Raw genomic sequence first — 13496 nt, 5'->3', positions numbered from 1 at the left:
GTTTGGTGATGATGCAAAGATCATGAGGAGAGTAGAAGCTGAAGTGACAGTAAAATGCTGCAGGAGGACCTGGATAGGATTCTAGATTGGAGCTGGATGTGGGAAGTGAAATTCAACACAGAAAAATGTAAAATATTGGAAATGGGTAAAAGTACCAAGAGTCCATCACAGACTTACTTGATGGGTAATGAACCAGTCACAAAAGCGAGAGAAGAAAAGGACTTGGGAGTGCTGGTCCAGGATAATTTGTAACCTGAAAAACACATTAATCTAGTCAGAAAGATGTATAATCTCATGACTAACATAAGAGTAGCATTTCATTACTTGGATCAGGAGATGTTGAAAAAAATTGATAGTGGCCATGATCCACCCTAGGTTGGAATATATGGCAGTAATGTGGTCTCCACATTAAAATAAGGACATAAACAAGATCGAGAGAATACAAAGAACAGCAACCAACATGGTCCCTAGCCTGGCAGATTTGTCGTACAGGGAAAGGCTGGAATAACTAGACCTGCCTTCCTTAGAAGAAAGGAGAGAGAGGGGCAACATGATTGCATTGTTTAGGACCATGATGGGAGTAGAAAAAATTGACAGAGAAGTTCTGTTTGTATGGGATGGGAGAGTCATGAGGACACGGAATGAAACTGTAAAAGCCAAGTTGCTTGAAGGATATCAAGAAATACAGTTTTCCATATAGATGCAGTAGACCTGTGGAGTGGCCAGGACAAAGAGATCAACAAGTCTAAAAACTTAAATTAGTTCAAAGCAAAATCTGACTTATCGAGAAACTGAGGTGGGACCCCGTGAGTGTAACTCATTTCCTGTATATCACAGCTAGGTAAATACACACATACACACACACACACCAGAGGTGACAGAACTTACCTTGAGTGATATTATGATCACTGGAACTGCAATAGTCACAATTAGACTGTATCACTCACAAGAAGTGTCACAGTTTTTCTGGCTACATTACTTGTTTCTAATGTTAGAAATTGACCTACTACTTAAGATGTGTGTACATTCTGTAAAATTTCATTATATCATGCTGAACTGTTCCTTTATTGAGACACATTAAGCCTACTGGATTTTCTTCTCATACTGTCATCCAATTGAGTTGTAAAAAATTTGGAGTTAGGAAGGTTAATTGTGTAAAATTTTGCTTTTGTTTAAGTTAATGAACTTAATTTTTAAAATCTGTATTTGTTTCTGTATTGTAATTCTGTATCTGTTTTCTTGTGTCCACCTTTGTACAGTGTTAGTATTCTATGGACATACTTAATATCAAAATATATCAGACCCAAATGGTTGCACTAGAGTTTTTTGCAGGTATTGGACTCTAGTCCAATGTATCCAGATGAATGCTGATATACAGTATATATTGAAAACTTGCTTTGTCTGACTGATCATTTTCTATTTGTGCTGATATTTTAGGTTTTACAGTACTGTACAGTATATTGTAGACTGCCATTACAGTATCAAATATTTCACCTTTGTTAATTTTTACTATACTGTACTGTACCATATATTGTAGACTAACATTACAACACCAAATATTTCATTGTAGTTACTTTTTACTGTAGTGTACAGTACTACTGTATATTGTAGACTAACATTACAGTGTCGAATATTTTACTGTACAGTACTTGATTTTGACTAATTTTTATAGCTGAGAAATGCATTTATAGAGTAATATTAAGAAATTTGTGCAATGTAGAATTGTTACTATTGATGATTTGCGCCATAGATCAAGATAAAGCGAGAGAAGCTGGCTATCAGTGAGGCACAGCTGAAGGGTGTTGTCCGGGGCAACATACGTCAGCTTACCACGTATATCTTCCCTATCGCTAAGGTTGACCCAACGCCCAGGTAATATCATTTTGTTTGTTTACTTTCACTTGCCCTAAATTGGCATCTGTTCATCTTGAGCTGTGCCAGGAGTTTAACACTAGAATACGCTGCTAATCATGTAGTAATTCTATTGAAATGATGTAAAGCTATTTTATTCATTTTCTGGCATTTGAGGGTGCTCACTATCCACTCACTTGATGTAGTGCTGCTCTTGGGCGCCTGCTCTTTCCTCCCTTCCTTCTTTCCTTCCTTCCTCCTCTGTCTTTCTCTCCTGCATGCTTTCCTCTTCATGTCCATGGGTGATTCTACACTGAGTGACAAACCAAGTTGTTTACTGTACACCAGGAAACCATTTATTATGCTGGGTAGCAGCTATATAACCAGATTATGGCACCTGATGGTGTAATAGGGCATTAAGGTGCTCCAATCAGATTGAGCCTGTGCAGGTTTATATCCAAGAGGTGGTTGGGGTTTATTGCTCATGTAATGCTGCTCAGGGATGAGTGAGGCTGGTGACCTTAAATGTCAGGACCAACATGCTTAGCCCTGGGCTCCTATGTTTCTCATGGGGCAACACTGGATTAGATGATGAATGAAAGAATGAATAACAGTAGAATATGATGGTAAGCAAAGGAGATGCTATGGAAAGGATGTAGGACAGTCTACCATTGAGCTGGAGCAAGGGGTAAACACTGTAGTATGGTGCTAGTTATGAAGAAGTGTTTACTTTAAGGTCTCCATTGCTACTCATACAAGCATTTTGGTTTATGTAACCCAGGAGTCCACTTCCTCAGTTGGGTGGCAACCATATAATCAGATGACACCTGATGGTCTAGTGGGTTAAGGTGCTCCAGCCAGATGGAGTCTGTCAAGGTTTCCATCTGAGGGATGGTTGGTGTTTATTGCTCACATTATGCCACTCAGGGGTAAATGAGGCTGTTTACCCTAGCCTCAGATGTTGGGACTGAGTAGCCTTGCCCTGGGCCCCTACACTTCTGTTTATATGGGGCAAAATGGAATAGAATCATGGATGGAGAGGGGAAGGATGTACTGTGGTAGTTTTGGCTTTACAGATGTATTTAGCTCTTAACCCCTTCTTGCACTATAGGTTTCTGTAAGTGTGTGTGACATGACCAGAGAAAATGCTGTGAGGGCAGGCTGGACTTGCTCACAAAGGAAGACATTCCCCTATATTTTATTTCCCACAGAAATTGGTTATAATGGTATAAATTATTTACCATCATCTTCCCTGATGTTTATACTATACGATAAGCTAATAAAACAAAGCAAAACTGATGAGTAAAAGTACTATGAAAGTACCAAAATGAGGTGAGAATATAGTAATCCCCGTACTATCTGGACGCCCACTTTCCGGACATCCCCACTTACCGGACATTGTGGGCCTGGTCCTTCAGAACCCAAAAATGGCCAAAAAAGAAAAAATCCCCCCCAAATCCGAATTTTTTCCCACCCGTAATTTGAAATTGCTGTGTGGCGCCGAACAGCTGTTACACTACGGACCCTCACCCCTTCCTTCCTCCCCCCTCCCCCTCCCCCTCCCCCTCCCCCTCCCCCCTCCCCTGTCAGGGTTGCCATTGGGTATTTTTCATTACCAAATGTGGGCCAATTTGGTCATGAAAAATTCGTTTGGTAATGAATCAGAGTAACGCATTACCAAATGGATTTTCCACATGTGTGAGGATACACAGGATGGAGATGGTGGATTGTTTGCTCTCTCTTATTAATCTGCTAACGTACATAGCGTGAAAGTAACCAACATGCTGTTAATTATACGAAGAGTGATTACATGTATTTCCACTTTTATGTATAATATCAAGATATATCAGACCCAAATGGTTGCACTAGAGTTTTTTGCAGGTATTGGACTCTAGTCCAATGTATCCAGATGAATGCTGATATACAGTATATAGTGAAAACTTGCTTTGTCTGACTGCCACTGTGCAGAGCTACTTAGATCCATACATAGCTTTCTTGAGATACATTGGTAGCCAGGTTGCTACATGTAGATCCACACATAATTCTTTCTTCATTCACAGGTAGATAGATAGATACTATAGATATACAGTATATAGGTGGATGGATAGCCAGTATATTTTTAACACTGTATATCCAAATATAACTTTCTTCCTGCTGTCCTAGCTGAGATGATACTGTTGATTTATAGGTAGATAGACAGCCAAGTTACTGTATAAACCCAAACATAATGTTCTTCCTGTCCTCATAGATGGTATATAGATAGATAATTAGGATACTGGACGTAGATCCAGACACAACTTTATGTTTTTTCCGTAGCGTGAACGAGGGTGACCCAGGACAGGTAGACACGGCCTCAGCCATTGCAGAGGCATCCCAGACTACCTACGTCCGTGGCCGCTGGGTCTACACTGACACCTCACACGAGACACGCTACAGTATCGTTGAGCCCATCTTGCCAGGCTCAGGAGATTACACTGCTCACTATCTCCTCTGTGAGTTCGTGGGTGTTGTATGGCAGCGAAGGATGAGGGTGTACAAGTTGTGTGAACTTAGATGAGGATGGTGAGATTGAAAAGTGTGGCACTGAGGAAACAGATTGTTGTAAATTGTATAGTCAGTGTGTTTTCACTTGGAAGAGCTGAACCACACCCACAATATGAATATTAAGTGGTGGGTCCTTGAAATTTGTTGAGTCTGTTATGAAATAGGAATGAGTCTCTGTGGTTACTAGTGAAATCAACCCTCCAGTCTGATTGAGTGACAGTCATTGAAGCTAAAAGGTATTAGAGTTCTTTGTCAAGTTAGAATAAATGCAATATAATAGAAATGAACAACAAAACTGAGATGGTGTAGACAGACTGAGAGAATGGGAGAAATTAATTGGGTGAAGAGGATTGTGGATATGAATTTTCAAAACAGAATACCAAGGGGCAGACCTAAAAAGACATTTGGTGAGGTCTTATGCTTAAAGCTAATAGAGATATTTAAAAAAATAGAGCTACCATTAGGTGACCAAGGCTTACCTGTGCTGGCATTGCCAAAGCCAGTTAAAATGTATTGGTGTATTTAAACTTTTCCTGCTACAGTAAGTCCTCATTCCATTAACCCCTCAGTACAAGACTTATATACCTTTAATTCCTGCTACCACAACTATTTTATGATGGTTTGGGGAACCTCTATAGTAAAGGGATTAATGCTTTGGTCCATTTTATTCAGTTTCTTCTTTTTTATCCATTTAATAGTTCCACATCTTACTACTGCAAGCTCTTCTTCCATTTTATTTCATTCATTCATTACCTCAACAGCAATCCCCAGCATCCCAGTTCCTAGCCGTGATGGTGACACAGATGACAGCAGCAGTAGCAGTGGTGGTGGTGGTGGTGGTGGTGGTGGTGGTGGTGATGATGGTGGGCACAGTAGGGCCGTGGAGAGGAGAACTAGTGGTGCTGAGAAGCTGGGCGGTGCTGTCACTGTCTGTGCTGGACTTACATACCTCACACAGCTCATCAATGCTCTCGCCTTCTTCCTGGATGTCACATTGCCCAAGAAATTGTGTTACAGGTATACATTCTCAGGGCTAGGTCATTGACATTGTAATCTTGATCATCTTAATGCAGACATATTTTCTTATTGTGTAAATGCTGTAAGAGGGTGCTACCCAGTCATCAAAATAATCAGGATTTCTGGCCTTTGGTACTCAAACCTTAGGTTGTTTACCTTTCACCTTAATATTAGCATAATCAGCTGAACTGGTTTTACAGTGTGAGATTAGATAGTTGACATAATGAACTTCAGTAACTGAAGATAGATTTCTAATATTTTGGTAGCATTTGTGAGATAATTGAGATAGCAGCCACTGAGCAAAATGTGAAAAAAACATTCCTTGAAATAAACACAACATTCTCTCCTCTGTCTGTAAGTTTTGCTGAGATGACCTGAGTGAAGATCAGTTTTGTAATCACTGAAGCCCAAGAGTGTTAATAAGCTTGTTGAGATAGCAGTCACTGAGTTTATTATGAGAAATTATCATGATCACCTGAGTGGTTGGTGGGGGCACTCACCACCCACTTACTCGATGTAATGCTGCACTCGGGTGTCTGCCCTTTCCTCTCTTCCTTGCTTCTTTCCATCTTTCTTCTTCTGTCTTTCTTCCTTTATTCTTTCCTCTTCCTTCTGTCTATGGGTGACTTTACACTGAGTACAGGAAGACCATTTATTACACTGGGTGGTAACCATATAACCAAATTATGGTTATATGGTTACCACCAGCAAAGCTCTTCAGTCAGATTGAGCCTGTGGAGGTCTGTATCCAAGGGGTGGTTGGGGTTTAATGCTCATGTAATGCCATTCAGGGATGAGTGAGCCTGGTCACTCTCATCTTAAGTGTCAGGACCAACTTGCCTAGCCCTGGGCTCCTGTGCTTCTCCTGGGGAAACACTGAATTAGATGATGGATGGATGGATCATGATTACCTTAATCATCATTCTGACCTCTTTTTTTCAACCGTAGGATGAGGTGAGGTTAAGTCGAAAAAGAAAATATGGTAGAGGGAAAACCAGTCAGCACTATTCCCAGTGAAGTGTCATGTACCTGAAATTTACACTTCATTCTCTCATTCTTGCTAGTGAGTTTTGTCGTAATGACCTGAGTGAGGATCAATTTGTGCGTGCTGTGTGTCGGCTCAACACCAATGTGCTGTACCTGTGCCTCTCCCAGAATGTGCCACCCTCCGTCCTCCGCCCCACACACACCACACCGAACATTCTGGCGCTGCTCGACACACAACTCTCTGATCTGGGCAGGTTAGTGATATTGAATTCAATTGTGCCCAGTGAATTGGATGTCCATAAGAAGTTCTGGCTGATTCAGAAAATACTTTGAGAAGTAAGTGTCATGGTTTTCCTCAGTGAAAGAGGAGGATTGCTCTCTGTCCATTCCTTTTAAATTGTAAAAAGTAACTAACAAAGTGGAGAGCTGGTAAATTCTATTTTATTAGGGTTGGGATGTGGTAACCTTATTATCTCACACTTAGGTTCATTTAGGTTACAGGGAACCTTGTGTTACCAGCAGTTTAGGATTGAGGGGAGTATTATACAGTTGTAGTCAGTTGCTTTTGTATGTTATCTTGAAACCACATCAGAACCTAAGGTCTTGCTAAGCTCATCAGTGATGTTCAAGTGAGTTAGAAGAATTGTACACTTGCTGTATCAGTTGGAAACCTTAGATGTATAAAAGGATTAATGACTGCAAATATCTGCTGTGTCACTGAAGAGAGGAAGATTACTGATGGGAGCTTTCTTTTCCCTCTTAATTAATGTCTCTAAATATATGAAAGAGAAGTACCATTGATCTCTCAACACCATGTGTTCATGGATAATAATAGGATAATGATGAATACTGATGGATGTGTTGTCCCATCAGAAGTTTCCTGGCAGTGCCTAACTGACTTCTGTGATGTAAGGTGTAACATGAAATGGGATAACAGTATGAAACACTCACCAGGAAAATATGAGAAGGTATACACTCTGACATTTAGGGAGGGATGAGGATTGTGGAAGGCAAGGCACAATGCTGACAGGGAATTCATGGGGAACTTTAGCATATAAGAGCAACCCTTCCTCCCAGTTTTATTAAAAGTAGCAAGTCTGTCACCAAATCTCTAATCCCAGACTTCGTCCCTAGTGGCTGTGCATCCATTATAGAAAAGTCTCTGTGCTCATCACTTGCTCATGAAAGCTTGTGAACTCTGTGATACTTGTTGCAGACAAGGGAGCTTTGAAATAGCGGAGTCCCTAGTGGAGAGCATGGAGGAGGGCATGGCTGAGGAGGACCCTGGGGAGAGCTCTGACACTGAGGATGAGGATGATACTGACACTCTCTCAGCTGAATGGGAGACGGTGAGCATCATGCATATATTGCAGTACACAGTTGCTTGAAATCTTTGTAATTATTTGACTATTTTATTCATTTTTTAGTGTCCTTATTTGTGTATTTTCTTATTTATTATTTTCAAATGCAAAAATGAAGGAAGGAACCAAAGACAGAAGGCATACAGAAGTGATCCCTTTCAAAGAGAGTCCAGACTCTTAAGATCAGGATATATTTGTTTTGAATTGCCTGGACACATCAAGGTGGAAAGGCTAGAAGATGTAGGCCGGACATAAGACAGACTGAGGAAGAATGTTGCATAATTGACTGGCTGTGTATATGAATGAATTAGAGTACTGTTTATTTCTTGCATTAGAGAACTGGACACACACGCACGTAAAAAAGGTGAGTATGTGTAGTCAGACGGTTGCATGTCCATCTTAATCCTCCTGTGACCATAAGATTCCAGTTGCATCCAACCACGGCTAAGCACTCATCACACCCTGCCCTTACCGCACGGAACCTTATGCAGCCAAACCCTCTCTGTAGAGTTGTGTCCCAAAACTTAATAACTGTTTATTCTCCTGCCTGCAGTTTGCTAATAACTGTTTTTTTCATCTGCTATAGTTTTACTAATACCTCCATACTTCTTTTTCTCCAATACTCTTGAATACTTGTACTTCCTGTTGGTGGTTTAAGTGAGACAAACTGAGGCCAAATTAATAGTTAGTTCACTAAATCATTTCTTCACTTTACTTTTAGAGGTAGAAATATACTTATTATGTGATACTGTGCCGAGATAAAGTTTTCAGTGATCTCCTTCCCTACATATTGGTAGAAAAAATGCATCTGTAGCACAGTTAGGAAAAGTTTCATGATAGAAAATATTACCTTAGCTCTGGCCACTAGAACCACTTTTTACAGTGGTGGGATTATAAAAGAGGTACAAGGTTGAGCAGTGGATGTTGGAGTGACCTTAATGAGAGAAGGCAGTATTTGGAAACTCCATGCACTGTTGTTTGCAGATGATACTATATTGTTAAGTGAAGACGAAGGGGAACTGCAAAGCTTGGTGAATGAGTTTGGGAATGTGTGTAAGAAACGGAATCTAAAGATGAATGTAGGGAAGAGTAAAGTTATGGTTTTTGAGAAAAATGAAGTCACTGAATGTACAGTGAAGCTGGATGATGAGGAAATGGAAAATATGAGTGCATTTAAGTACATGGGTGGTGTGATGAGTAAGAATGGAAGTTTAGAGAGTGAAGTGCTTGAAAGGGTACAACAGGGAAGAAAGGTTACTGGTTCTTTGAAACCAGGGATAAGGATTAGTGAAGTGAGCATGGAAGTAAAAAAGTCATTGCATGACAGTACAGTATTGTGATACCAACCCTAACATATGGAAGCGGAGCTTGGACCGTGTTGGAGGGACAGATATCAAGAGTGAGAGCAGTGGAACTGAGTTGTTTGAGAAGTGCTTGTGGAGTTATATGGAGAGACAGACTGACAAATGAGGAAGTGAAGGAGCATTGTGGTGTGGATGTGAATGTGATAGAAAATGTTAGGAGAAATACATTGAGGTGGTTTGGCCATGTGGAGAGGATGGAGAGCGAGAGACTGACGAGGAGAGTGATGTGAGTGAGGTGGAGGGGGGGGAGGAGGAGGCCGAGGATGAGATGGAGGGATGGAGTGGAGAGATATATGATAGAGGGGTGTGTGAGCTGGGAGGAGGGGAGTGAAATGGCGTTGGACAGGGCGACTTGGATGCAGTTTATTTGTGGCCACTCCTTATGGGGTTGAGGTATCTGGTAATAGATTGATTGAGATAGATGGAAAAAAAAGTCTGTAAACTATTTATTCTACTGCCTATATTTTTACTTTACCTCCATACTTCATTTTCATCAGTATTCCTGAAGTTTTACTTCCAGTTGGTGGTGTAAAGAAGACTAGCAAAAGCTTTTATGGAACAAACACATCAATTGTTGTTTCATTGAATGCAATCTGCATCATTTGGTAGCAGGGTGTTGGATTTTGGTTGGGTGCCATACTTTTGCTGCAAAATCCCTAAAAATTTAAGTCGCCTCTCATGCTGAGATATCATTAATTTTTCAGAGCTTCTCTTTTGACATTTTTGGTTTGCACTTGGTGGTTTAGATCAGAGGCACCTGAAATTGATAGATACCATAGATCACACAAGCTATACAAGTGGGTTATTGTGGCTAATTATATTTGCTTGTTCTGGCCACATGGCTGACAGAGGAGAGCTAAGCACTCAAATTATATATATATATATATGAGAGTTAAGCATTCAAATTATATATATATATATCCATCCATCCATCCATCATCCAATCCTACGTTGCCCCATGAGGAACGTAAGAGCCCGGGGCTGGGCAAGTTGGTCCTGACATTTAAGATGAGAGTGACCAGCCTCACTCATCCCTGAGTGGCATTATGTGAGCAATAACCCCAATCACCCCTTGGATATAAACCTTCACCGGCTCAATCCGATTGGAGTGCTGCAATCACCCACTAAACCGCCAGGCGCCATAATTTGGTTATATGGTTACCACCCACTGTAGGAAATGGTTTCCTAGTGAACAGGAAACCATTTGGCTTGTCACTCAGTGTAGAGTCACCCATAGGCAAAAGGAACAGGAAAGAATGAAGGAAAGAAAGACAAAAGAGGGAGTATAAAGTCACCTGTAGGCAGAAGGACGAGGAAAGCATGAAGTAAAGAAAGACAGAAGAGGAAGGAAGGAAAAGAGGGAGGAGAGGAAAGGGCAGACACCTGAGAGCAGCACTACATCGAGTGAGTGGATGGTGAGCGCCCCCACCTACCACTTATATATCTATCTATCTGTCTATCTATCTATATATCTATCTGTCTATCTATCTATCTATCTATCTATCTATCTATAGATAGATAGATAGCTATGTATATTTATATTTATATACAGTATATCCATCCATCCCTCATCCAATCCTGTGTTGCCCCATGGGGAGCGTAGGACCCTGGGGCTGGGCAAGTTGGCTCTGACAGTTAAGATGAGAGTAATCAGCCTTACTTATCCCTGAGTGACATTACATGAGCAATAAACCCCATCCACACCTTGGATATAAACCTACACAGGCTCAGTCCAATTTGAGTGCTTTAATTACTTACTAAACCACTAGGTGCCATAATCTGGGTATACAGTTACCACCCAGCATAGTAAATGGTTTCCTGGTGTACAGGAAACCATTTGGCTTGTCACTCAGTGTAGAGTCACCCATAAGCAGAAGGAAGAGGAAAGAGTGAAGGAAAGAAAGACAGATGAGGGAGTATAGAATGAAGGAAAGAAAGGAAACAGAAAGAATGAAGGAAAGAAAGACGAGGAAGGAAAGAAGAGAGAAAAAGGGAGGCACCCGAGAGCAGCACTACATCGAGTGAGTGGATGGTGAGCGCCCCCACCAACCACTAATGGTAATATTTATGGTTCACACCCCCAGGAACTACGAGACAGTGTACTGTTGTGCAGTGGCTTTTATATATATATATATATATATATATATATATATATATATATATATATATATATATATTTTAAGGGTGTGTAGTGTGTATGGTACAAGGTATAAAGATTGAAGAAAATACTTATAAGAGCATGCTGACTGACTCTCAGTAGTTACCACTGAATTACAGGGAAAAAAAAAAAAAAAAAAGCAAGGGGAGAAGGTCAAGAGTTATATCTTGTTGGCAAGTGAAATGAAAGAGTCAGCTCTCCCTTTCAGAATTTTTCCATCTTCGACGAGAGCACTACCTGTAAAAACACTCCTGAAGATGAGGCAGATATAGATGAAGAGAGGGTGAGTAATTATATCATGCAACAGAATTTGAAGTTGTGGAAGCAAAGAAAAAAATAATGAATGAAATAATTATAAAAGCATGCTGGCTGACTCCTAGAGTAACAGAAATATTGAAAAAGATTTTCAAAGGAGAAAAGTTAAGAGTTGGTGTCATATTGGCTGGTGAAGTGCAAGATGCAGCTCTCCATTTCAGGATTTATCCATGTTCGACAAGAATATCTGTACTGCCTCTGTTCACACTCCAGAAGATGAGGCAGATGTTGGAGAAGAGGAGTGAGTAAATGTGTTATCAAATTTTTTTTTGAACTTGTAGAAGCAAAGAAATGATGATCGGTTGACTGGTAGGTGAAAAAGTGAAGTAGGGAATAGATTAATGATAAATGGGATGAACAGAGTGTTGTTTGTAATGTATATGTAGATGACGGGGTTTGTGTCTTTTTTGACAGTTGATAAAATGTATGTTTTACACAGGTGATAAGAAGCTGTATGTTTATGATATGACCTGTGTTAATGGAAGCATGAATTTTGACAACTTGAATGAACACTGAATGGATATATTATACAGCAAGCTCACCCCCAACGCGTGGGTTTCGTTCCTAACGTGGCGCGTTCGGCGCGAAACCGCGTAAGTTTCAACTACTCCTGATTTTGCTCCCTAGATCTCCTAAACGTGGTCTTTTGCTGGTATCTGCCATTGGTAATCAATATGAAGCACTTTAAGTGGTTAGAAGGTTTATTTAATATTATAACTTACAAACACAGTACTGCACAGCAAAACTTCAACATTCAAATACGTAAACACAAGGCAATTATTCCAATGCCGAAACCAATCGGCGTCGGAATGTGAAGTGCTTGAAAGGGTACAACAGGGAAGAAAGGTTGCTGGTTCTTTGAAAGCAGTGATAAGAAACAGGGAAGTAAGCATGGAAGTGAAAAAGTTACTACATGACAGTATTGTGATACCAACTCTAATGTACGGAAGTGAAGCTTGGACGTTGTTGGAAGGGCACAAGTCAAGTGTGAGAGCAGTGGAAATGAGTTATTTAAGAGGAGCCTGTGGAGTCACATGGAGAGACAGGCTGACGAATGAAGAAATAAAGGAGCGTTGTGGTGTGGATGTGGATGTGATAGGAAGCGTTATTAGGAACACACTGAGGTGGTTTGGCCACGTGGAGAGGATGGAGGGTGAGAGACTGACGAAGAGAGTGTATGTGAGTGAGGTGGAGGGGGGAAGAGGGAGGGGGAGGCCGAGGATGAGATGGAGGGATGGGGTGGAGAGGTATATGAGAGAGGGGGTTGTGAGTTGGGAGCAGGGCAGTGAAATGGCGGGGGACAGGGCAACGTGGAGGCAATTTGTTTGTGGCCACCCCAAACGGGATTGAGGCATCTGGCAATAGATAGATAGATAGATAGATATATATATATATATATATATATATATATATATTTATTTGTATATGTATACAGTATATATAATATATCTATCTATCTATCTATAGCCCAGTGCCCTACTCCCGCAAAGGGTGGCTGCAGACAAAATGCCTGCAAGCTGCTGTCACTCACCATTTGACCGCCCTCCCTCCAACTCACTCTCCCCTGCCTCATATACCTCTCAACTCCATCCCTCCACCTCATCGTCAGTCTCCCCCTCCCTCACCCTCCCTCCACTTCACCTACATACACCCACTTAGTCAGTCTTTCATTCTCCATTCTCTCCACATGTCCAAACCACCTCAGTGTATTTCTCCTAATTTTTTCAATTACATCCACATCCACCCCACAACGTTCTTTCACTTCTTCATTCATCAACCTGTCACTCCTCATACTCCCCTTAGGTAACTCATTCCACTGCTCTCACTCTTGACTTGTTCTCCTTTAGCATGGTCCATGCCTTGCTTCCATACGTCAGGGTAGGGATCACAATACTCTCA

General features: G+C 41.0%; 1 protein-coding gene across 1 annotated transcript in view; it reads left to right on the top strand.

The window, feature by feature from the left end:
* Atg14 (autophagy related protein 14) overlaps nucleotides 1–13496 on the top strand; it is a 105716-nt gene that overhangs the window by 62948 nt on the left and 29272 nt on the right. Inside the window, exons 5-9 of the mRNA XM_080279149.1 lie at nucleotides 1751–1872; nucleotides 4168–4347; nucleotides 5284–5412; nucleotides 6477–6653; nucleotides 7616–7748. Coding sequence (XP_080135275.1) covers nucleotides 1751–1872; nucleotides 4168–4347; nucleotides 5284–5412; nucleotides 6477–6653; nucleotides 7616–7748 — 741 coding nt within the window. The remainder of the gene's footprint in view (nucleotides 1–1750; nucleotides 1873–4167; nucleotides 4348–5283; nucleotides 5413–6476; nucleotides 6654–7615; nucleotides 7749–13496) is intronic.

This window comes from Coenobita brevimanus, chromosome 1, assembly GCF_032717465.1.
Source record: "Coenobita brevimanus isolate Jiangsu-jjx chromosome 1, ASM3271746v2, whole genome shotgun sequence".
In the NCBI taxonomy this organism is placed as follows: domain Eukaryota; kingdom Metazoa; phylum Arthropoda; class Malacostraca; order Decapoda; family Coenobitidae; genus Coenobita; species Coenobita brevimanus.
Note: the sequence above shows the minus strand (reverse complement) of the source record. Positions and strands in the feature narration are given on the sequence as shown.